Source organism: Ceratotherium simum, chromosome 39 (assembly GCF_057802395.1).
Source record: "Ceratotherium simum simum isolate JZ-2026a chromosome 39, ASM5780239v1, whole genome shotgun sequence".
NCBI classification, from domain to species: domain Eukaryota; kingdom Metazoa; phylum Chordata; class Mammalia; order Perissodactyla; family Rhinocerotidae; genus Ceratotherium; species Ceratotherium simum.
In genome coordinates this window covers 1,627,354-1,652,050 of record NC_141938.1, presented here as the reverse complement: position 1 = coordinate 1,652,050, position 24,697 = coordinate 1,627,354, and the positions used below count along the sequence as shown (strand labels likewise).

Below are 24,697 nucleotides of genomic sequence, written 5' to 3'. Positions count from 1 at the left end.
CGCCTGCAGGTGGGAGAGGGCGGGCTCCGGGGAAGGGGCTTCAGGAGACCGGGGAATGTCACGGGGGCGTGTCTTGCGGGGGTCGGGCTCTCGGGGTCCGGTTTGGGGACAGGTCCTGTCGGGGCGGACCTTAGGGTGCTGGGCTCCGTGGGGGCGGCCTTGGGGACTCTGTCCGTGGGGGTCTAGGCAGGCGGGCTTCAGAGGACGGTCGTAGGGGGCGACGATAGTGGGAGTGGGGTCCCAGAGTGGTGGGCTCTGGGGGTGGGGTCCCGCAAGCCTTAGGGCTGCTGGGCTCTTGGAGGACCGGCTTAGGGGGCCGGCTTTGTGGGGGTGGAGTTTGGGGGCGGGCTTTAGAGGGAGAGTCATAGAGACTGGCAGTAAGTGGGTGGGCTTTAAGGGGGCGGGTCTTGGGAGGGGCGGGTCCCCGGGGCTTGGCGGGCTGTGCCTGCTCAGGCCGCGTCCGCCGAGGGGCGTTTTGGGGTTCACTCAAGCTCAGCACATTTGGGGTCCCAGGTCCACCTTAGGGTTACGCCAGGGGGATCCTCTGGGGCTCAATATTCCACTCAGTGAAACGGGAGGGGACTGGAAATTTGAAGGCCCCTCCCCAGGCCGTCCTCAGGGTCCCCAGACCCAGGTGGGGGGCGGCCTCCCCCGAGACTGAGCGTGGGGGCACCCGAGGGTGGGGGTAGCCCAACTGCGCGGCCCCGAAGGGAGGAAATGGGGAGGGGGCAGCATCTTGCCGCAGCCTGTTTTGAGGCCAAAGGCCGAGCGACTCTGCACCCCCACATCACGGGGCAGCCCCCGCGTGGCGGTGCGCTTGGGCGCTGAGCCCAGAAGCGCCTGAGTTCAGATACCTCGAGACCCGCAGGCCGGTGTCCCCTCTGGTCCTCTGGCTTCGACCTGTGGGTGGGGCCTGGCAGCGGCCCCCCGCCCCACAGCCGGCCCGCATCTGCCAGGTGGAGACTCTGACCACCCCCCGCCCCCGCCCCCGCCCCGGGGTTGTTGTGATTCACAAACAGTCGCGCCCGGAACACGGTGAGGCTTGCAGAAGGTATTACATTGTATTAAAATGACTTGTTTATCTCTGGTTGCATCGATGCCCCTGGGGCAAGAACCGCTTGGCAGCCAGACATCTTGGGGCCGCTAGGAATCCCTCCTCGCCTCCCACTGGCCTGCCCTCTGGCCTCAGTCTCCCAGAATGACAAATGGGGAGATCTGCACCTTCCAGGGCTGTTTCGAGGATTCCTCAAGTGAATGCACGAAGAAGCGGGCCCGGCGCCCAGGACTGCTGCATCTATGTAGCAAAGGCGATGTAAACGTCTACTGTTATCACTACTTATATTTATCTCCTGCTTTTTCCAGGTCCTGGGGCAGAGCTGGTACCTAATAACCCTTTGCTACTTAATGAGTCGATAGGTCCCCCCCTCCCTCCCCTCTCCTCCCCCTCCCTATCTGGTTTCCTGCCCCCCACCCTCCACTCGGGGTCCCCCCGAAAGTTGCCAAGGGTTTGGGGGAACATTCAACCTGTCGGTGAGTTTGGGCAGCTCAGGCAAACCATCGACCGTTGAGTGGACCCCGAGGCCTGGAACTGCCGTCCGCCCATTGCGACCCCCACCTTCCAGATCTGGGGGCGGCCAGGGGATCCTGAGCACATCCCCTCCCTTGGGCCACAGCGAAGGTCACAATCAACATTCATTGTTGTCGGTGGGTTGTGAGGACGGAGGCCAGACCCACCGGGGGATGAATGTCACTGTGGCTGGGCCGGACACAGCCTGCAGGGAACGGGATGGGGACAGGACCCAGCCTGGACTCCCCCACAGAATCGTTCAGCCCTTACCTTGCCCTGACCCCGCCTCTCACCCCTTGGGGAGGGCTGGTGTCTGGGATCCTCATGGACCCCAGAGACACAGGCTGGATTTGGGGAATAGATCCTGGAGGGTTGGTGGGGAGGATCACGGGAAAGGCCTGGGCAGCTGAAAAACCTTTCTGGAAGGGGCTGGTGAGCACTGCTCCTGGCAGACTCAATCAAGGTTTCTTGAATGAATGGATGGATGAATGAATGGATGAATGGGGTGGGTAGGCAGCATATCCTCCTTTCTCAGTGTCCAAGTCCAGGGCCCCGCTTCCCCACCCTCTTTGCCCAGCGCCCACAGACCCTGCTGTCCCCGTGGTCCACCTCCACCTTGGTGCCGCCTGACCCACCTGCAGGTCTGTGCCCCACCTGGTGACTCCTGGCACACCCCCTCCTGAGAGGGAGCTGGGATCTCATTCAAGTTGGGGATCAAGGTGCTGCTGAGGGCTGGGGCTCCCCCATTAGCCCAACCTGTGCTCTGCTCTCCCCACCCCCCCATAAGGTCTGCCTCACCCCTCTAACCTCGGGGCCCAGCCTCAGGGAGGTAGCTGGATGGGGGAGGCAGGCTTATAACTCTCGGGCCAGTGACCTCACACCTCAGCTTGTTCATCCATTCAATGGGCTTCCCCTGAGACAACGGGTGTGAAAGCACCCTGAGGGAGACCGGAGCTGGGGGCCTTGGTCCTTGTCCCCCAGCCGGGAGCCAGGCACCATCAGCGGCTGCCTGAACTGCCCAGGGGCGCGTGGCCCTGCCCCAGCCCAGGGGACGGAAGGAAGAAGTTACTAAGTTACTGGTTCTGTCCACGCCTGTCTTTGGGGCGGGGCTTCCACACTCCCCCCCTCAGCCTGTGGGGCAGGGGTGGCAGCCGCCTCCAAGGGGGAGAAGGCAGGGGTAGCCCTCTCAGTGCCCTCGGGGGGCATGTGTGGCTTTAAATTGTGGGTGCCCCCTGCAGCCTGTCCTGGTACCCCCTCCCCTCAGCCCTCCCAGAGACCGATGGGGTGCATCCCCTCGGCAGGGGCAGGGCAGGTGCATTTACCGGGAGCGGCCCAAGCCCCCCTGTGACAGTAAGGGACCTCCCACAGCCTGCTCCTCCCCTTCACGTCCCCTCGGAGATATAAGGAGGGAACTGAGAGCTCAAACTCCTGGGCTCCGGAGAGGGGCAGGGAGGCAGGGAGGCGCAGGGAGGAAGGGGAGAGGGGCGAACTTTGGGCAGGCAGTTTCTTCCCTCTCTGCCCCTCCGCCTGGCACACGTTGCCCAGCCATGGGCACCTTCGACCTGTGGACAGATTACCTGGGTTTGGCACGCCTGGTGGGGGCTCTGCGTGGAGAAGAGGAGCCCGAGACCAGGCTGGACCCACAGCCAGAGCCGACGCCGGGACCAGGGGGTCAGAGGCCCGTCCCGGAATCCCCAGCAGCTCCCGAACGCCTGTGCTCTTTCTGCAAGCACAACGGCGAGTCACGGGCCATCTACCAGTCCCACGTGCTCAAGGACGAGGCGGGCCGGGTGCTGTGCCCCATCCTTCGGGACTATGTGTGCCCCCAGTGCGGCGCCACCCGCGAGCGCGCCCACACCCGCCGCTTCTGCCCGCTCACCGGCCAGGGCTACACCTCCGTCTACAGCTACACCACCCGCAACTCGGCCGGCAAGAGGCTGGCCCGGCCTGACAGGGCCAGAACGCAGGACCCAGGGCACGGGCACCGCCGAGGAGGAGCAGGAGGAGCCTGCGCAGGTGGCTGGGGGACCCGCTGTGGAGGGGCCTGCCTCAGGGTTGGGGGGAGATAATCCGTGTAGGAAGCTCAGAACAGTATTCTGGAAGCGTTGCCCAGTGTGGGTAAACCTCGGCTTGAGTTCGCTGTGTGGCCTTGGGCAAGGCTTTCTCCCTCTCTGGGCCTGTGGGGGAAATGCCATCCTTTTCCAGGCACAGGGTGATCTGGCAGGGAGGCCACACTAGCGGAGACCAGCGGTGGGATCTGCAGACAGGTACATCAGGAGCTCCAAGCCTGCTTGGCCCTTAGAAGCTGTGTGGCCTGAGAGAAGTTGCTGAGCCTCTCTGAACCCCAGCCACCTCATTTGCTTAGTCAGTTACCAAATAGTTCGTGTGCATCTTCTGTGCCAAGCACTGGGCCAGGCCAGCAGTGAACAGGTAGATGAGGGAGCAGCAGCTCAAACACAGGGTGACGGGTGCTGAGTGGGAGAGTCTAGAGGAAGCACCCGATCCGGTTGAGGGCCTCCAGGAGGGCTTCCTGGAGGAAGTGACTTCTGGAAGCCCAATTCAGTTGGGTGGAGCGCTGGAAGTTCGGCCCAGGCATTGGGGCTTGTGGGGAACTTAGTGAAGGTCAGTGTGTCTGGGACGGAGGGTGTGTGATGTGTGGTGGAGGGGAGGTGTCAGATCGGGGGCCAGCAGAAGGGCCTGTAGGTCTTGGATTTGGGCATTAGGGGGCCACGGAAGGGGCAAGACGGGGTCTGCGTGTTCAGTGTGTCAGGCCTTGGTTACCAGCTGGACGCTGGGGACGGATCTGAGAGTGTTGGAAGCGGGGGGCTGTCCTCCAGGCAGAGGTGTCTGAGGCAGCCAGCAAGGCGGAGAGAGGCCCGGCGTCTGGGGGAACACCAGGCGAGGGGAGCAGCCTGTGACCAGCTCAGGAGGGCAGCCTGCTCTGAGGTTAGGAGAGCCGAGGTCAGAGCTTCCCTGAGGCCTGAGCCCGCTCTCTTCACCCTGCACGGGCCACCACCTGGGGTCACCCCATCTTGCCCATGGAATGCGGATTCCAATTCTGCAGCTGTGGGTGGGGCCTGAGCATCTGCATTTCTCACCGGCTCGCCAGGCTGCCAGGCCACGGACCAGGCAGGCTTTGAGTAGCTCGCGTGTAAATGGCAGCAGTTATAACAGATGCGAAAGACCCCAGCTTCTGTGGGGTTTTAAAAGAGAAATTCGTTTTAGCAACTTGGATTGCCTCCGGGGGGTCAGCCAGCAGAGCAGGCTGGTCTGATGAGGTCTGTCGCTGTCCACGTGGGTGCCCTGCGTGGGTACTGCTTCCCCATCAGACTGTGAGCTCCTGAGGGAGGGGCCTGGGCGGGACCCCTCCCCGTCCCTGCAGCTGCGCAGTGAGCATTTGTATAGAAAGTGAGCGACTGCCTCCAACAGAAGCTAGTGTTCTCTGTGAGGTTCCGTGAGGTCCAGCGGGAGACCCAGGAAGCTGGGGGGAACATAGAGATGATGGTCTCAGAATGTTCCTCTTTCCCCTTGAGTCTAAGGGAACAGGAAAACGCCTCCCCGGGTGTGGAGGATGGGGTGGGGGAGCCCTCTCCGCGGTCTTGGCACAGAAGGGCTGCCAGAGGCCGGCCCCCCGGTAACATTCCGGGTGTAACAAATCCGGAGTCCCCAGAGCTCTGCGGCCGCGAGGGGCCAGCACGGCCGGCCGGCGCTGGAGTTCTGCGCTGCGTGTCCGGCTGGGTCCCACCTGGCGCCTCACGGGTCCGGGAGTGTCACGGGGCGCTATCCCAGGAGCAGCCTCCAGGTGGCGCCAGAGCCCCGGCGGCCCTCGGGTTGAACTTCGGCAACCTGAATCATCGCGTATTATTAACTGGTTTTCTCCTCTTTGAAAATCCAGGCTCCAAAGGTGCCGGGACGTCTTCTGGACCTTCGCCCTCTTCCTGCCGTCCCTCCACTTCGGCCTAGAAGGCTGGCGCGGGCAGGACGGGATGCTGCCTTCGCTGGGCATGGGGACCCAGGCTCGGTGGAGGCTGCATTTCAGGGACCATTCCCCCTGGAGGACCCGCCCCTGGGGGCCTGGCGAGGGAGCGGGACTCGGGAGCACCGCCAGAAGAGACCCCGTAAGGAAGGAGGTGGTCCTCAGGCACCCCTGCCCTCCCTCCCTGGCGCTGGGCACCCAGTGGGCGCTCAATAAATGCTTATGAATGGATCAGCGTCTGCCGAGGCTCCGTCTTGGGACAAGGTAGCCAGAACAGCCCTGGAGGAGCTGGGGCACCTCTTTTCTCTCCTGGTTGCATCAGCCCCCACGTTAGTCTGAGCCCCACTTTCTCCGATGCTGTTGGGGTTTTGGTTCACCCTGGGGTGCTGCGTGAGCTGCTTTGTGCTGAGAAACGGGAGCAGGCCCGCAGGCGGCTGTGGGTTCTGCAGGGTCCCTGGCCCCACGCTTGTGAGCACACGCTCGACACCTGCTGCAGGGTTCGGGCCCTGAGGCCCCTCCTGGGACGTGGTGCCTCCCCCCTTCCCGCCACCCTCACACATTGACACGTCTGCTGGGCACTGGAGCGGGGCCTGATTTGGGGGAAATCGAGATGATTAGACCAAGCCGTCCCCTCCAACCGTCCTCACCAAGGAGGCCCTCGGAGAGTGTCAAGTCACCAGGGATGCCGCAGTGACCCAGGGCCATGGAGTCACATGCCAGGCCCTTCAGAGCAAGGGAAGGACTTGGGGGGGAGGGTGGCAAGGAGTGGGAATACGCCCCAGGGCTCGGGCCAGCCCAGGCAGGGGCTGGGGCACCGTGGTGGCGACTGGGGTCTGCTTGGGCCAGAGTGGAGGGAGACAGAGACCCAGCCCCGCCCAGGGACTGTGATTCGGCCCTCCTGTGGGGCTGCACCAGGGGAACCCCCAATCTGGCTGCCTCCACCCCCAATCTTGTTCCCCCTGCCTCTAGGGGCAGCAGGTGGCAGGCGTCCTTCCCCATCCCTCCCCTGGGGCCTGGGCTCCGCTCTGGCCCCCATGGCCTCTCTCCCAGGTTGGGGGGCGGGGGGGCCCAGGATTTGGACTTCACAGGTCCACTCAGCCCTTGGCTTTTCAACTTGAACGGGGACCTGGGGTCACTGGGGAGCGGAGCTGGGGCCAGGGGCTGGCCTTTGAGGCCAGCCTGCCACCCAGGCTTGGGGGGCCGGGGAGGGGAAGGAGGACACAGAGGAGGGCTCCTTAGTGGCCCCGAGGGTCTTTGCACTGGGTTGGGGGACGACGTCCCAGCCCCACCAGCTGCTGCATCTGCTAATTGTGTAAACCAGAGCTGCGGGGGCTCAGCCCCAAGGACCCAGGCAACTGGGCATGTCCTGGCAGGTTCGAGGATGGGGCCGCACGTCCAGCCAGGAGAGCTGGGGGGACCCTGGCCCGCCCTGCTTCCCTCCTGTGTGGGGTCTCCCGGGGTGTAAGAAGGCGGTGGGAGGGGGCCCTGCCTGGCCCTGGAGCTGGAGAGCGGGAGCCACAGGCAGAGCAACAGATCAAGTCTCGGGTCTGCTCAGCCTTGCGGTGAGCAACTTAACAGAAGCCTTGTTTCTGTAAACTGGGTTTGCCGGCAGCACCTGGACGGCTTGTGATGCCGTCACGGTCACCGGGGCTGTGGTAAGGCCTGTGTGGGACGAGGTGTGCGAGCTGCCCTGGGCACCCTGCAGGCACTGGGCCCGTCTGCATCGATGACCCCCCGGGACTGCCTCCTTGCAGCGGGGCCGGAGCAGCCCCGTCTTGGTGGGCTTGCTGCTCCAGACGTGTGCGTGTGGCACGCGTGTACACACAGTCACCCTCTCCTGGAGAATCCAACACGCTCGGCACCTGGAGGGGACCCCTCGACCTGTGTCCCAGCAGTGGCTCACCACGCCTTCCGGGGAGGAGGAGAAGAGGGGGAGAGGCGGCGGGGAGGTTGTGGGTGGAACATCGAGGAACCGGAAAGCCCCAAACCCCAAACAGCAAGGCGCGGGCCTCAAGCTAGGGTGTGTTTATTAATGGTCCTCCCGGAAGAAATGAAATGGAAATCCAGGGAGACACAAGGCACAGGCAACAAAGGGGGCCCTTTTCTCCACCAGGAAAAAAACAAATTCTGAACCTTCCGTAACCTCAGCGAAGGAACCGAAATTTGCAAACCCAGATAAACATCTGGGCAGCTCCAGTCCTGTTCAGAAGCAGCCGGCTTCCGGGGGCCCCAGCTGCTGCCTCCCGCCTCCCACGGCCTCGGGGGCCCGGGAGGAGCAGGTTCCCTCAGCATCCCCAGCTGCTCCTGTGCTTCCCAGGGAAGCCGACTTCCGGGCCGGCTGAGGGGCGGTTTCTGGGGCCCACTAGGACCCGCTGGAGCATCTTGGAGGGTAACAAAATACCAAAGGGCACACGGGCCTGTGGGCTTTGTGGGGTCTGCTGAGAGACTGTTTCCAGCTGTTTGGCAGGACAGGCGAGCGGCAAGTGGTACGCACACACACGGCTGGCTTGGAGGCAGAATCCTACAGATCCCTCCAGGGCTGCTCCCCACGAGGGAGGCTGGCAGCCCCCTTTGACGTGTAGGGTGCGGGGCCTCTCCCTGCCGGCTTCGCCCTCCTCGAGGTGAGGCGCTTGAAGGCTTCCAGGTCCCGGTGGGTGCTCATGATCAGCCGGCTGCGTGGACACGCCGGCAGGACATGTGGGTGTGCTGGGTGGCCACCGTGCGCCGGAGCGGGACCACACGTCACACTTGGGCACATGCGCCTGCTCACGCTCCTCACAGGCCACGTGCCCCTACGGCCCGTGCACTCACGCACAGGCACACGCACACACAATCAGAGCCAGCCTGTCACAGGCAGACTCGGACTTCCAGCCCCTCTTCAGACCCAACCATTCTGCGAAGGACAGGTCTGCACCACGTGGGGCCAGGGCCCAGGAGCAGCGCTGCTTTCCGAGGCCCCTCGCTGGGGGGCCTCCTTCCCGCTGCCCCACTGGGCCTCCCCACCCTGTCTGTGGGCCCGTCCCCACTGCCTGCCCCCGAGGACCTCCCAGCCCTTACTTCAGGTTGGAGAGCTCGAGGATGAGGCCTCGCACGGTGTCCGTTGCGTCCTCCATCCTGGCAGCTTCACAGGCCTTGATCCCCGCGAGGGTCCTGGCAGGAGAGGAGGGAAGACGAGAGGCCTGACTCGGTGGATGGCTCTGCCAACTCTTCCGGGGGCTTCCGCTGGGCCTCAAGCTGGCTTCCTTTCCAGATACTCATCCTGCGCCTCTCCCGAGGTTGACCTTTTCCAGATGTTAAGCCACCCCAGGCAGAACCCTGACGGCCACCCCAGCCGCTCCACCAGCAAAAGCACACCCAGGACCCAGCCGCTGCTCCCCCGGCCCCCAGCTCCCGCCCCTGCAGCCTGTCGCCTGGCGGCACGGGGCTGAGAACATGGAAACCCTCCCGGAGGCCCTGCACACCTGCACACCTCCAGACCCCGGCGCCTCCCTCCCGTCCCCCTTCCTCTCTCCTCCAGCCACACTGAATTCCTGCCATTCCCTGAGCACCTCTTAGGGCTCTGGAATGTTCCTTTCCAAATGTCTTCTCCTGGGGGGGGCTTCCCTGATCACCACGGTTAAAACTTTAACCTCCTTCCTGCTGTCTTTTTCTCCCCAACACTCCACCATCTGTCTGGTTTGCTTGTCTGCCTGTCACTCCCCACACACCCCCCGCCCACCACATCCCAGAGCCCAGAGTGGCTCCTGAGAGAGCGGGGGCTGGGCCTCAGCGCCCCCGGCTCCAGCGCATGTGGCCTGCGGACATGCGCAGAGGGGGACCTCCTGGCCTCAGTCAGCTCTCCCTAGGGTCTCCCACACCCCAAGCTCAGCATGTCCCCCAGGCGGCCACTACAGAAACTCTGGGTCTGCTCCACCTGCCTGAGTCACCCCGAGATGGCTGGCTGGCCAGGCCCTGGCCTCCTGTGTCTCACTCAGCCGCCGGCCCCCACACCCCAGGACCCCTGGGGGCTTCTGGACGCCCATGTGGGGTCACACAAGGCCGTGGGCTCTCCCTCTGTTCAAACGACACTGGGGCCACTTTGACTGAACTGCCTCTGGTCCCCTCTGGTGTGTGTGTGTGTGTGTGTGTGTGTGTGTGAGCAAGCGTACACAGGTGCTGGTCATGGATGTGTGCAAGGGCAAGAGGTGGGCACACGGCCACCCTCTACCCCGAGGGGGAGGATAAGGAAGGGAACAAACTCCGCCAAGGACTGCGTGCCCAGCCTTCCCTCCAATCACCAGACGGAAACACAACCTCGGCCATAAATAATCGACGAGCGTCCCTCTGCAGAGGCAGGCTCAGGTACGAGGTAACAAGAGGGTGGTGGCCGGTGCTAGCCCCGCAGGGCTGAGGGAAAGGACACAGAGGGAGGTGACGCACGCGCTGGCCTGCCTGGGGCAGAGCCAGGCGGGAAGTGAGGAGACAGGATGGGCCGGGGAGGTGCCAGAGCCGGGAAGGGCCCCAAGATCCTCTGGGCCAGTGGTTCTCAGCCGTCTGGGTCCCCTCCCCTCCGTGGAGATCCGGGGAAGGCTCTGGACCCTCTCTCCAGACACACACACACGTGCACTCAAACGACCCACAGACCTGGGGCCCCAGCCCAGGGCTCCTGCAGACACGCTGCTTTGGGTGCAGACCACAGGTCCCCAGTTCGCCACTTGCGGGGAGGGTCAGGCGACACGTGCAAGGTGAAGGAGAGGGCTCGGCGCCCTTATGGACTGAGGAGAGTGAGGCCCGGCGAGGGCGTCAGGCTCTCCACCACCCTCCGCCACACAGAGGGAGCTCGCAGGTGCGGGTGAGGGCCTGCAGGGGCTCCAGGGCCAGGAGAGCAGCGACACGTCCCCCCGCTTACCTCGGCTGGGCCTCAGCCAGGGGGCCTCCGTCAGCGCATGTGCCAGTGCCAGGCCAGCAGAGGCCCACCCCACTCCCTGCAGGAAACACCTGGAGAGAGAGCGCAGGTGTGAACGGCCTAGCTGGGCGAGCCCTGCACAGCGAAGGAAGTCACAAAGGGCTGGGGACTTCACTTCCCCTCGGCCACACCAGGAACACCCAGCCAGGACTCCTGCAGAGGAGAAGGGGTGCGGGGGGAGGGACGCCACGCCACCTAGACCTGGGGGCCACCAGCCCCTTGGAAAGTGAGCGGAACAGGGCAACGCCGAGCCCGACCGTGGAGTCCCCGCCAGGCCTGTGCCCTCCAATGGGCTGCCCTGCGCCAGCCGTGGCTCTGTGCACACTCCGTCCCTGACAGCTGAGGCGTGGCGCCGTCTCCCCCTCATCCCACAGTACCTAGAAGGTACAGAGGAGACCCCGAGGGGTAGTGACAGTGGCATCCAGCGGGCATCTGGCACCGAGGGGAAGAAGTCAGACAAATAAGCCACGAGTCTTGTGTCAGGAAAAGATTTTGCAAATAGATTGCGAGAGGAAAATTCATAATTAATAGGAGAGAGAGCTAGATAACCCTGAGAAGCTTAAATTTCTAAATGTCAACGGTGGTTTAATTTTTGTGGAAAATGTCAGGCTCAATTACGGAGGCGACATACGTCCCTCGGAAAAGAGGCAAAGAGGCTGAGGTAGGGCGGCCGCCCAGGGCTGGCGGGCCTCTCCCGAGGGGACCAGAGTCCTGGGGGAGGGGCCTGTTCTAGAGACATCTTCTGGAACGGAGCCCTCTCCCTCCACGGGGGTGGTGGTGAGTGAAGGGCCCCTGAATCCAGAGGACCAGACATGAAGACCCGCCCGTGGCCTGCGGTGCTCACCTGGGGACCATTCTGCCCAGGGGACACTTCACAACGTCTGGGAACAGTTGTGGTTGTCATGCCTGGTGAGGGGCTGCTACTGGCATTGGTGGGTGGGGCCAGGGGTGTGCCCAACACCCCACAGTGCACAGGACGGCCCCTACAGAGAAGGACCCGCCGGATGCCAGCAGGGGCGCCGCAGGGAAGCCCCTGCAGACAGTACAGTATCTCCACGTGCCCGGCTGTGTCCTGCGGGCGACTCTGGGACTTCAAATGCAATTCCACGCCACACATTCACCCAACTCACTGCACCGTACTCGGCCGAGAAGCGTCCTCCCTGCCAGGGGCACCACTGCCCCGAGGATGGTGTAAACGTGCCACGACACAGGCGGTCCTCACACTACATGCGCGGGGGCCACCGCCACAGGCCCCGAGAGGGACGAGGGACCCAGCTTTCTCAGTGACGGCCCTTATGCAGCAGGCAGAGGCCCCGCCGGCCCTAGGGTGGCATCCTGTCCTCAGGGAGCTGCTGTGAGATGAAGCCCCACACTCTCCTGTGGGGGACCGGGACTGAAGCTGATCTGTCACTGCTGTGTAGCCTCTGCGCGTCCCCGAGTCGCCCCCTCCGCAGTGGCACTCCCTGTGGCGTCACGGGGAGGTGAGGTCCGGGGCCTGTTGGCGCGAGGCTGCTGCTCCCCATCCACCTGCTCTGTTCCCAAGTGTCCCTGCCCACACGGCCTTCCAGCCGGGGGCCACCTGGAACCTTCCCATGGGAACCTGCTGTGCCTGGGCCGCCCTAGCTTGCTCAGGAACGCCGGGTGTCAAAACAACACGCGCCCAGGCGTCGGCGGCTGGGCCGGGGCAGCGCCTCCCCGGCGGCCCGGCGGGTCTGACCGGCCTGCACGGCACATTCCTTGGGGTTTGCAAAGCCAGCAGGGCTGGCGGCCTGTCCACAAGGGCTTGCTCCTTCGCCTGCTAGATGCCACCCAGTGTCCCAACTGCCTTCCCCACCTTCTCCCTCAGCCGCTGCCCAAGAGGCCAGACCCAGGGTAACTCAGACGGCTCTTCCCCCTGGGGGCGGCGCTTGTGTGCCTCAAGGGACGAGGCTCCCAGTATAACCCGTTGGCCCAGCACCCCAGCCTGTGATGACGGGGCAGATGCTCCTCTGTGAGAGGGAAGACCTCGCGGTGGGTGACCCGCCAGATCTGCTGGCTCCCGGCATGGAGCAGGCTCTCCATAAATGTGGACTGAAGGAAGTTTTTGAAACATTTCCACGGGGTCGGCTGGAGAGACAAAGGCCGAGGTTTGTGGAGGAGCTGGCCTCACGGGCCAGGCGGGCAGCTGAGGCGCAGCCATGGGATCAGGCCCACCAGGGCGCAGACGCAGCCTGCCCCTCCCGCTGCATCCCCGGGGCAGGTGCCCAACCTCCTCAGGCCTCGGCCTAGCTTCGAAGCCACACCTGTGTGGAAAGAGAACCACCCACCTGCGGGCGGGCGCGGCTGCACACACTCAGGCCAGGCTCCGGTGCACCAGCGCCAGGGAGGGGGCACTTCCCGGGCGGGGCCGCCAGCTGCCCCGACAGGCGAACCCCAACGGCCCAGGAAGGCACCGTCGGGCTGCTCGCCCACTGCCTGTCGGCGGGCAGACCCCCAGAGGAAGCAAAGCAAAGGGCCTACAAGTTCCAGCAGAAAAGCTGAATTCCATGTACGTTTGAGAAAGAATCATATCAGGGCCCCCAAGTGACCCTAAAGATGGGCAAAGGCTCTTCCCAGTTGGGAAGCAAAGTCCCCTTCCCCAGGCCCAGCTTTGAGGTCACTGGCTTCTTCTGGCGCCCTCCATATACCCCGGGGGACCCTGCAGCCAGCGTGGGCACTGGAAGGTGGGGGGTGGGCTGACAAAATCCGTGTGTCCCTGCCCCGGGCTCCTCAGCTCCCACATGGATGGGCCCCTCACAGAAATGCAGGTCTGTCCTTTCTGGAAAATCACTGTGTCCACACCCACCGAAGCCACGACTCAGACCCCCAAACCCGTCTGCAGTATAATCAGATCACCACGTGCCCATCTCCCCTACCCTGGATGGTTTGGGGGAGGGCCCAAGGCCGTTGGGGTTGCCCTGGGACAGTCTGGCTGCAGCTCAGGGAAGCTCTCACCTGCTCAGGGGGGGCTTCAAAGTCGGGGCCTTCCAGGGCGGCCCGTATCTGGCTGTCGGGCAGGAAGTCGAGGTCCATGGCCGGGGACCCTCCCCAGACGGCCCGCTCTGCAGAGCTGGGAGGCTGCTCAGGATGGCCTGCAGGGCCTGAAGGGACGTCTGGGCAGCCCTGGCCGGCCCCCGCCTCCCAAGTCGGGCCGTCCACTGCTCCTCTGTGTGCTGGCGGAGTGGAGGCTCCCAGGGGCAGATGGAGCGCCCCCAGGTCTTGCTCTCGGCTCTGGCTGCCTGACTCGGCTGCCTCTTCACCCGTGGGCTGGGACAGCAGAGGCCGGGCACACACACCTCCTGGCCCCTCTTGATCCGCGCCCGGCCCCCGTGTCTGATCAACGCCCAGGCCCACTTCCGAGGCTAGAGGACTGGCCTCTCCAGCACTTACTGTGGCCTCTCGGACCCCATGAGCCAGAGCCAGGGCGGCTGCAGGGCCCTCTGGGATGTCATCAGGGGGCCTGTCTTCCCACCCTGCCTCCCCTCTACCTCCGGTGGTCTCCCTGGTGAGAGACACGCTTCCGAGCAGGGCCCTGCTGTGGCCTCCTTCAGGGGCCTTCCCGCTAGCAGAGGCAGGTGGCCCCACGGCAGCCTCCCCATCTGGCCCTGCCACCTCTGGAGCCCTCTGTTCTGGCTCGGCGGGGTCCGTGCTCACGGCTGTGATGACAACGGTCGCAAGGCAGGAGGGCCTTGGGCTGCTACAGCTCTGCTCTGCTCCCCCGCCAGTCCCACTGGGTGCCTGCACGGGGTCAGGGAGGCCCCGAGTGGCCGGGCCCAGGATGCCGTCTCCTCCCTCCTGCTGCCCCTCAGGCAGGTCAGCCCCTGCTCCCCTTTGGGCACCTCCCTCCCGGGGGGCTCCTGGGTCTGGCTCCTTCTCTTCAGTGTCACTGCTCGGCAGGTGCCCTTCCTGGCCACAGTCGCCTGGAAACCAAGCCCCCTCCGTGCTTCCACCATCTGGCGTGCTGGTCCCTTGCTCCGACAGGTGGCCCTGGCTGGCCCTCTCTGAGGCCACGGGCACTGTCCCCCATTCTGGAGCGGCATCAGTGGAGGCCGAGGGCTGAGGATGCCCACTGCTGGGCACTGGCATCACGGGGTTTTGGCTGCTGTGCCCAGGGGGGGCGCCGTCCGCCTGGGTCTGGTCTCCCGGCCCCCTGGCTTCCGGGAGAGCATGCCCCAGGGACTCCTCCCAAGGCTGGCTTTCTGCCTGCTGGGCACTGGGCTCTGGCGGTGCTTCCTGTGGAGACAAAAAGACCCAGGCTTGGGCCTTCAAAAATCAAGCACTCTGAGGATTTTTCTAGTCGTTACCATCCCTAAACAAAGACTCATCTGCTGCGCGGATGCTGGGGCACCCAAATAGGGTTCAGTATCAGTGCCGGGCAGAGTTAGAGCAGGGGGTGGCGGGGAACCACGGGCACAGGAGTCCCTCCTTCCGCCAGCTCCTTCTCCCCTCTCCGCCGGCCCCCCGCACGTGGAGGCTCTCGGGAAGGGCAAGGATACAAACACCCAGGATACAAACACCCGTGGGTCTTTCCCGTGTCCACTGCCCGGCCTTGGCGCCGGACCACGGTTACACAAGACGTTGCCACTGGGGCAGCCGCAGGAGGCCACGCAGGGAGCCCTCTGTGCTGTGCTGGATTTTAATTGTGGTAACATACGCACAACATAAAATTCACCATCTTGACCGGTTTGACAGGTCCAGCTCAGTGGCGTAAAGTACATTCACACTGTTGTATGGCCGTCACCACCGTCCGTCTCCAGGACTTCTTCATCTTGCACAACTGAAACTCTGTCCCCAGTAAACCACCACTGTCCCTCCCCCGACCTCCGGCAACCTCCGCTCCACTCTCTGTCTCTATGAATCTGACTCTTCTGGGGACCTCACCTAAGTGGAATCACACAGTATTTGTCCTTTGGCGACTGGCTTATATCACTTAATGTCCTCAAGGCTCATGCATGTTGTAAGATGTATTAGAACACCGTTCCTTTTTTTTCTTTTTTTTTTTATGAGGAATATCAGCCTTGAACTAACATCTGCTAATCCTCCTCTTTTTTTGCTGAGGAAGACTGGGCCCTGGGCTAACATCCATGTCCATCTTCCTCTACTTTATATGGGACGCTGCCACAGCATGGCCTGACAAGCGGTGCATCGGTGCACGCCCGGGATCCAAACCTGCAAACCCCGGGCCGCCGCAGCGGAGCGCACGCACTTAACCGCTTGCGCCACCCGGCGGCCCCCCATCGTTCCTTTTTAAGGCTGAATAATACTCCATCGTGTGGACAGACCGTGTTTCCTTTATCCATTCATCCACTGATGGACACTTGGGTCCATACTGTTTTCGTAACTTTCTAAGAATCTATAATTTCAAGATACAAAGTTAAGCGGGGGAGGTGACCTGATGGAGGTGGGAGGGGAGCAGAGCAGGCTGGGGGAGGGGGGTCCCGGCCGGGCCGCAGATGGAGCACCACCCCTTAGGGAGACGGCAGCTCCACCCCCCAGGAGCTCAGCCCTCACCCCTGGGGAGCCACCGCAGCCCGGTCTCCCCGCCTCCAGACACACGCATCTGACACTCCCGCCCGGCATCCCCGCTCACCGCTGCCGTCACACGGCCAGCACCAGCTCCTGAGCGTCCCCTCCGAGTCTCCCTGTCTCAGCTCACAGCAAGAGCTTCAAGCTATTCGGGCCCTAGCCCTGGAGTCTGCCCGTCGCCTCCCCTCCGCTCACAGCCACACTGTCAGCCCTCCCTTCAAACTGGACTTGGAGTAAATGAACCCAGCATGCAGGGACTGAGGGCTGCACCCGCGGGCACCCTGCAGACAGCAGCTGCTCCCTCGCTTCTGTCGTACGGTTACCAACCCTGGGGGGATGCCTCCTGCACAGTCACCTCCCCACACGGAGCAGGGCCACCCTCTCCAGGAGGCGGTCTGCACTGCAAGTGTCGGACCAGCGACGGTCGCGGCGTGTCAACCTTCAGTGAGGCCACTGCCGACCAGCCTGCGGAGTCACACAGCCTCTCCTGCCTCGAGGGTGGAGCTACCACCTCCTCTCATTAAACTAAACCTTTTGTGAGATCATTGCAGAGTCACATGCAGCGGGAGGAACTGAAGTGAAAGATCTCGTAGGCCCCTTGCCCAGGTTCCCCCGCGGCAGCATCTGGCATAACTCCAGTACTCTATCACGACCAGGGGCTTGGCACGGATCAAGTCCCCAACCTTCTTCGGCTCTCCGGCTGCCCTGCCCTCGCTTGCGTGTGTGTGCTAAGTTCTATACTGTTCTCCCACCAATGGAGGCTGTGGATCCACCACCAGTTAAGATCCTGAGAAGCTCCAACACGAGGACCCCCGTGCTGCCACCTGTAGCCACACTCGCCTCCCACCCACCCTGGCTCCAGCCCCCACAACCACGAGTCGCCCTCCATCTCTATAATTTTGTCACTTCAGTCATGTCCTGTGAACGCAATCCTGCAGCCTGTGACCTTTTGGGACTGGCTTTTCCCATGCCGCATACAGCCCTGGAGATCCCCCAGGTGGCTGCGTGGCTCACTAGCTTGCTCCTCTTCTATGGCTGGGTTGGGCTCCACCGTGGGGATGGACCACGGTCTGCTCAACCGTTCACCCGCCGAGGGATATCTGGGGTGTTCCCAAGTTGGGGCGATTCCAAACACAGCTGCTGGGAACACCCACCACTCACTTTCCTAGGGACATGTCTTGCCAGAGACATCGTGAGCCCCAGAGCTCAGGGTGGAAAGGACGAGAGAGCACTTGGCAACGCCCTCGACCCCGACTCACACAAAAGTCTCAGGGTTGGAATGTGGGCTGCCCCTCTGGGCTTTACGACTCGCACGCACCCTGGGCAAGAGGGCTCTGGCTGCGACCCTCCCGCGCAGGCGCAGCTGTCCGGAGAGCCTCTCGCAGGCTGAACACAGTTGCGAGGCCAGGCCAAGGGGCCGCGCACCTACAGTGCTCTGCCCGGCCGGTTTTAAGGCCTTACCGAGCCACAGGCCCCACTCCCGAGGTCCTCTGCCCTCCGGGCGGCTTGTCTTGTAACCGTCTTCCTGGGCTTTGCAAACTGAGGCACGAACCTCCCAAGTGAGGTCTGTGAACCAGAAACAAGAACAAAGCGGCAGTAAAGATAAGGGAGGAAGGCAGGCCCAGGAAAAACCAAACAGCAAGGCCCGTTCCTTTCTCCAGCCTCCAACGCGGCCCCTGCCCCCATCCCTGTGCACGCTCTCCCGAGCCCGCCTGGGCAGAGTGAGCAGGAACACGGACTCCAGCTGCAGGGGCCAGCTCTTCTGTGCAAGCGCGAGGCTGCGAACCGGCTCACCTGGGAAGGGGGCAGGCGCCCTGGCTCCTCTTCTGGCTGCCTGAGGAGCCTGGAGGGGGCTCCTGCTTCCTCCTCAGGGGAGCTGGGCGGAGAAAGACAAAACAGAGGAGGTTCTGAAGTCCTCCGAGGCTGCCAACATGCTTCGTAAGACAGGAAGGAGCTCCGAAGGCAGAGTAGTGCTCAGAGCCTCCTCTGAGGGAGGCCTGGAGCCCCTGCCTGGAGGGAGGGGGGTGGGCAGCACCCTGCAACGTTAACCGCCAGGAAGCATGCGGAGCCCCACAGCCGGGGTGTGAGCGGCACCTCTGCCCTACAAGCCCAGGAGGCGCTCCTGCAGAGAGAACAGGAATTCTCATGTGGACTGACGGCCCAGCCCCACGTCTGCCAATGCCAGAGGAGGGAAGTGCACATGCGGGAAACACGGGGTCCAAAACACGGCGCAGTCACAGTTGCCGCAACGTGGAAGCCACAGAGACGTCCTGCGGCAGGGGAGCGCATGAGTAAACTGTGGTGCCTCCCGACAACGGGGCAGTACTCAGCGCTGGAGAGAAATGGCTCTGCAGCCATGAACAGACGTGCAGGAGCCTTAAGTGCGTGTTCCTCAGTGAAAGAAGCCATCTGAGAAGACAGTGGCCTGTGTGATTCCAACTCGGTGACGCTCTGGAAGAGGCAGAACTAGGAAGACAGTAAAAAGATCAGTGGTCGCTGAGGTGGGAGGGAGAGGAACAGGCAAGGATTTTCAAGGCAGTGAAATACCCCATATGACACTATAATGGTGGAAACACGTCACCACCCATTTGTCCAAACCCACAGGATGTACACCAAGAGTGAGCCCTCATGTCAACTACGGACTCTGGGTGACAATGAGGTGTCCACGGAGGTTCATCCTTGGTGACAAATGCACCATTCCCGTCAGTGATGGTGATAATGGGGGAGGCCGTGCATGTGTGGGGGCCGGGGGTATGTGGGAAATCTCCATTTTACCGTAAGCCTAAAACTGCTTGAGAAAACTAAACTGCTCTTAAAAAAAAAAACTAGTGAGACTTATGGCTATATCTAAATAAATGTGGCTATGTATATGGTAAAAAAAGATCGACATCTGGAACTGAAACTTACACGATTTCAACTTTGGAAGGGGAGCAGGAGGAGGCACGAGGACACGCTAAGGGGCCTGCGCTGTGCCCGGGCAGGTTACAGAGACAGAACGAGCCTAGATGCTGATGGCAACAGTCTGCTCCACGGGAGGCTTCTGGGGTGCTGCTGGCAAGATGTCATTTCTCAACACGCATGTGTTCAGCTTGTTTGCTTTCTGTTCTTTTTTTTCCTGTGTTATATTTCTGTGCATGTGGTACTTCTTAATAAAACATTTAAAAAACAACAGAAAAAAAGAGGGTGGGAACCCACTTCTGTGGGCTCCATTCCCGTGGACTCAGACGGCAGGGCGGGCAGCAGCCGAGACCCCGTGGGCCCTGTTGGCCTCTCCGGGAGTGAGGGGCGTGGTGACACCGCGGTGTCTGTCTGGGAGAAGGGCTGTGACACATGGCCCCTCTTCATGTCACACACACAGGGCTGCCTTCAGTCCTCAGACTGCAATGACCTGAGATCAGATACGCACACCCCCGGCCCCCGAGAAAACTGCTCTGTCAGCGGCCCACATGCCTCAATTTCTAATTCAGAAAATTTGGCAGTCCCATCCACGACGCCTTCTCTGAAGACTCTGGCTGGCAGGAACCGCTCTTCTCCTAACTCCTGCTAACCCTTCCTACTTTGCTCAAGTTATGTGTGGTTTAACCCTGTGGACAGACTAAACTGTTCTCCAGGTCTTTCTTTTTCCCCACTGTGCATAATGACATATACCCTGAAAAAATTAAAGAACTGGGGAAACAGAGCCAGACGCAGCCAGCTCAGACCCGGCCTTGCACCAGCTCAGAGGCCTTGGGCAAGTCATTTGCTCTCTTGAAGCCTCAGGGTCCTTACCAGTCAAATGGGGAGAAAAACTGACTTTACAGCTGCGAGGATCCAACGAGCTGATGTATGTAAAGGGCTTATTATTAACTCGCTGCCTGGCACACAATGACTGTTTTTCCCTTTTACTAGTCATTATTTCGCAGACCCACGACTCCTTGGTCCCTTCTTGATTGAGAAGGAACGTGGGATACATACGGATTAGGCCAGCAGACAGGACATGCTGTTGCATCCGTAACTAAGTGACTTTGGAAATTGGAGGTTTTCCTCGCCTGTGGTTAAAATATCGACCTTTCTTGCTGGAGAAGCGAGTCCTGGGAGGAAAGCTTCAAGAAGCACAGTCTGAGGGCCCTGAGCCCCCGGGGGAGGCACCGCATGGGACGGGTTGTGTTGGTCCCCCCGCTCCCCCACCCTGTGCACTGGCCCCTGTGCTGTGCTGTCATCAGGGAGGCTGCTGGAAGGTTCTCAGCCACCTACCTGGAGGCTGCCTGTCCTGGCTCCTCCCTGCTCCGCTCTGCAGAGGAAGCGGGTCCTGAGCTGCCTTCTGACTCATCAGGGTGATGTAAATGGCCCGACTGGGAACTCTGGGGGGCCCCGTCACAGTCTCCTAGCCTCAAGTTCTTTGGGGGTTTCGGAGGACGGATTCCTTCTCCTCCTGGTTAGAGACAAAGGGAGATGAAAGGGTGGCGTGTTAGAAACAACCAAACAAGGCAGGACCACCGCGGCCAAGCGAGCAGGCTCGTCCAAGGCCAGGACACCCCTGCTCCGACGGCCGCCTGGAGAGCGAGAGACGGGAGGCAACCTCGTCCAGGAGGTGGGACCTAGGGGCTTACGCGGCCATGGGATGCTAAGGCCTTTTCCCTACGGCCTGGTCGTGGCTGTGGCTGAATCCTGAGGGAGCCTGGCGCGGCTCCAAACCACCCGAGACACCCTGGCCCAGCCGGTCTCTCTGGGGAAGTGGCAGGAGGTACGTGCTGGCTCCTCCGAGTCTCAGCTCAAACGTCCCTGCAGAGGGGCCACCCCTGACTCCTGCACAGAGCACCCCCTTGCAGCCCCAGGCTCTGCCTCCTTCACGCCACAGCTTTCCTGCAAGGACCCCATGGACTGGGTCATTCTCTGGCCCCCCTCTACAACGTGCTCCATGCAAGGAGGGGCCTGGTCTGCAGGGTCCCCCGTGCCTAGAAGAGCATCCAGGAGACCACCCCCCGGGAGATGCAGCCAGCACTGGATCCCGTGCCCTCTAGTTTCTCGACGTCCGCAGAGCACCCCCAGCGGGAGAGCTGGGACCCGAGTCATCGAGTGCCAAGGTGATGTCTCGGCCGCCCCTGCTCCCTTACATCTCTGCAATGCCTTCCCCATCGCTGAGTGCAACTTAGAACCTAAAGGTGCTTATTAACAGCTATTTGTTGAATGAAGGAAACTCCCTTGCACAGAAACTGCCACCAGCGGCTGGCTTGGACGACCTCCCCAAACCTGACCCCGACTTAATCACCGATTCAATGAACAAATGCTAAGGGCTGACTCTGGTGAGTTCCACGCCAGACACTGGCCTGACAACCTGGGTGCGTCAAGACAAAACTTTGAGGTAGGGTCCTGCTGTGATGCTCATTTTACAGATCAGAAACCCAAGGCACATGGAGCCAAGGGATCGGGACTGGGATGCAGGCAGTCCAACTCCAGAGCCTGCACACTTCACTGTACTTGAGCATTTACTGAGCACATACTGTGTACTGTGCTTCTGAGAACAAAAAGACTAACCAGACCCAGGCCTGATCTTTCTGGGTTCAGGGAGGGAGACCCTTTTGAACCTCTGCTCCCTCCTCCCAACGCCGACGCCGGGGTCCTCCTCAGCACTCCCCTGGCTGTTCACACTCCACTAGACGGCAGCGCCTTCCTGTCATTTCCCCTAACTCTGTCCATACGGTACGGTTCATGCGTGCCATTTAGAACTGTACTCCACTGCCGTGTATTCAGTTAGCTCTCCCCATGAGGAGCATTTTCCTTTCTCCCGACTAGACCTTGAGGGTGCTGAGGGCAGGAACCGAGTCCCCTGCACCCTTTGACCTCATCCCCGCCCTGCCTCTGCCCCCCAGGTGCCCACCCCAGCACTGCCTCTAGAGCCAGGCTCCGACCCACGTTTCTTACACTAACACATTCCCACCTTGAGGCTTGCCAAAAAAGGCAAAATACAGCAGCTTCGTTTACTTGGTTTCTTAAGATGCCCAAACACTAGCTCGCTTTGCTTGTCCAATGAACATTTGTGCCAAATAAAAAGCAAAAATATCAACAGAAGTGAAGAGCCTCCCCTTTCCTTCCGGTGATCTGTCCCCACAAGACTAATTTAAGAAAAACGAAGGCCAAACCTTGTGTAGTGCAGGGAAACGGCCTCTTTCACCACCTGCCAGAATCATCTGTCTCTCTCTCCACCCCATCCAGGACACACAGAAACTGCTGTCCCGGGCCGGCCCAGGGGGCCACTGACCCGGGGAGTCCACTGCCAAGAGAGGCCCCAAGAGACCTGCTGTGGGTGGGCCTGTCCCCGGCTCCCCCCAGGTCAGAGAAATTCCTGTGCCTCCAAGCAGCCTGTTGCACATCTCTGCACAAAAACATTTCAACCCGTTGGTAATTAATTTTCTATCCCACATCTTGGGAAAAAAATGAGTGTTCCTCCCTAAGTTCATTAAGCACTCAGTAAAGAAGTCATTTCTAAACTTTTGAGAAGTTGAAGTTACCTTAGACAATAACAAGGAAATGGAACCATACCATGTAATATGGGCCATCTTTCTTTTTGAACAAGGAAATTCTATGTGTATATTGACAAGTAAAGACAATCTTGATCTACCAGGAAGTGGAAAACGGAGGGTGCAGAGCAGAACGTGTGATGACTCAATTTTCCAATAAAAACACTCTATTTACGTACACACAGAAAAAGTTTAGAAGCAGCAGTGTACCGAGGTTCATTTCCTGGTTTTTTATGCTGTACTACATGGCTGATCACCGTCCTGCGGTTTTGCTAGACGGCAATGTTAGGGGAAGCTGGGGGAAGGGGAGACAGAACTCTCAACTATTTCTTGCAACTTTTCTGTAAGCCCCAAATTATTTCAAAATGAAGTTTTCTTAAAAGCCTGGAAGGGCAATCATAACAGCAGCATGCATCGGTGTCCTCCCTGGGGTCTACTCTCGGTGCTCTGCAAATACTAAGCCACGTGTGAGCTCTGGGCCTGGCTCTCAACCTCGGCACAGCTGACCTCCGGGGCTGCATCATTCTGGGTCATACAGGCCATCCGGGGCGCTGTAGGATTCTGAGCAGCATCCCTGGCCTCACCCACTAAATGACAGTACCACCCCCAACACACAATTGTGAAAACCAAATACGTCTCTAGATGTTGCCAAATGTCCTCTAGGGGGCAAATTCCTCCCTGACCAGGTTGAGAATCACTAAAGGAAGGGTAGGTGCTCTTAGGATCCTATATACAGAAAGGGGAAACTGAGGCCCAGAGTACATCATCTGCCATCATGCAGTGAGCAGGAGAGCTGGGAGGAACCCAGGTTTTGGCTCAAGAGCAAAGCACTTAGCCACACACCAGATGGCCGTGCAGCACGTCAAGCCCTATCCAGGGGTCGTTTTTGAGAGTGGGCCCCAGGGGGGTGGCACACCGCCCCGAAGGCTGTGGGATCCCACCGGGGGCTCCAGGAAGCCCCACGAAGCTTTCCCTTCTCACTGTATGCACTCCTCCGTAATTTATACTTTCCTTACCGGCACGTATTAAGTCATCACTTTCTTCTTAAGGAGCTTGGTGTGGTCATGGCAGCACCTCTGCAATCAGTAAGCCCACATTCCTCCCACCAGCAGAGGCAGCACTAAAGAGGTGTCCACCCGAACGTCCAAGTACCTGAGGTCCGAGCCTTCTTCCTCTTACTCATGTTATCCTTCCTTGAGAAACCTGAAAACAGCCAGCCAAACCCCAGCATTACACTCAGTCCCCGCCCCTGGGCGCAGACCCCCCCGCCTCGCTGAGGGCGGAAGCCCCCCGCGCCCACCTCGGCCCATCTGGCTGCTCCGAGGGGTCAGCTGGGCCCCACGAGGGCACAGGGCGGGAGCCACAGCCACGTCGGCCGTGGCCGGGGAAGAAGTGGAACCTGCGCGCTGCGGAGGGGACGGGGACTGCCCGGCGCCTGCCCAGGGCCTCCGCGCACGTGGGCACCGGGTCCTCGTGGAAAGCCCTGGGGACCCGGGATCTCGTCCCTAAGTCGGGGCGGCGTGTGTGAAGCCCCCTTCCTCCAGACAGGGGTCTCCAGGACCCTTCCCGGGACACCTGGGGACTTCAGAGGGGCCACTTGGGGCCCTTCGAGGAGTGGCGGGCCCTTCGGGGATGCTTGGGGCCTGGGAGGGGCCGGAGTCGCCTCAGGGGCCGATGAGCCCACACCGACCTGGGCGCAAGGAGTGGTCAGGTCTCGCTGTCCTTATCGGGAACTAGGGAGGTCGGCCTGGATCTGCTGGGGGACAAGTCGGTTAAATCATTTGCGTTAATTTTGGGGGGAAAACACCAGTAGGCCCTCACGGAGACGGGGCAGCCGGGGCGCTGGAGCCGAAGGGCCAGGAGGCCCCTGAGGGCCGGGGCCCGAGCGCTGTGGACCCGGCTTCCGGTGACCAGGCCCACACTAGCCCCACCCCGGCCACTGAAAAGTGAGGACTGCCCAGACCGAGACCGCCAGGTGAGGCCGGAGCCCGTAGGAGGCCGTGGGACGCCGCCTCCCCCGTCACCCGCGTGCGCCCCGCCTCTTTCCCGCGCACTGCGAGGCCCCGCCGCGCGCATGCGCGATGCTAGCACCGCCCCTCACTCGCGCACGCTCCGCCTCTTTCCCGCGCAACCCGTGGCACCGCCCGCCGCCCCGCAGTGCGCATGCG

At 61.6% G+C, this 24,697-nt stretch overlaps 2 protein-coding genes across 4 annotated transcripts; one reads left to right on the top strand and one right to left on the bottom strand.

The window, feature by feature from the left end:
* The first annotated feature begins 2,942 nt into the window (after positions 1-2,942).
* On the top strand, positions 2,943-5,774 carry NANOS3 (nanos C2HC-type zinc finger 3). The gene is made up of 2 exons (XM_087425350.1): positions 2,943-3,583; positions 5,463-5,774. Exons 1-2 carry the CDS (start codon positions 3,115-3,117, stop codon positions 5,528-5,530), a joined length of 537 nt encoding a protein of 178 aa, XP_087281476.1. The 5' UTR covers positions 2,943-3,114; the 3' UTR covers positions 5,531-5,774.
* A 1,779-nt stretch (positions 5,775-7,553) lies between these two features.
* Positions 7,554-24,555, bottom strand: BRME1 (break repair meiotic recombinase recruitment factor 1). 3 transcript variants are annotated; one of them, XM_087425338.1, is made up of 9 exons: positions 24,220-24,555; positions 23,682-23,732; positions 20,266-20,443; positions 17,827-17,908; positions 17,494-17,598; positions 13,462-14,739; positions 10,432-10,520; positions 8,601-8,693; positions 7,554-8,249 (listed from the first exon to the last, which is right to left on the bottom strand). In XM_087425338.1, the coding sequence occupies exons 2-9, from the start codon at positions 23,710-23,712 to the stop codon at positions 7,829-7,831; spliced, it is 2,277 nt and encodes a 758-aa protein (XP_087281464.1). In that variant the 5' UTR covers positions 23,713-23,732; positions 24,220-24,555; the 3' UTR covers positions 7,554-7,828. The 3 variants fall into 3 exon arrangements, 2 of the variants coding, with proteins under 2 accessions (XP_087281464.1, XP_087281465.1); XM_087425339.1 differs by having other exon boundaries at positions 7,940-8,215; XR_015550176.1 differs by lacking the exon at positions 7,554-8,249 and adding an exon at positions 10,167-10,297 and having other exon boundaries at positions 8,616-8,693.
* Between the last annotated feature and the right edge of the window lie 142 nt (positions 24,556-24,697).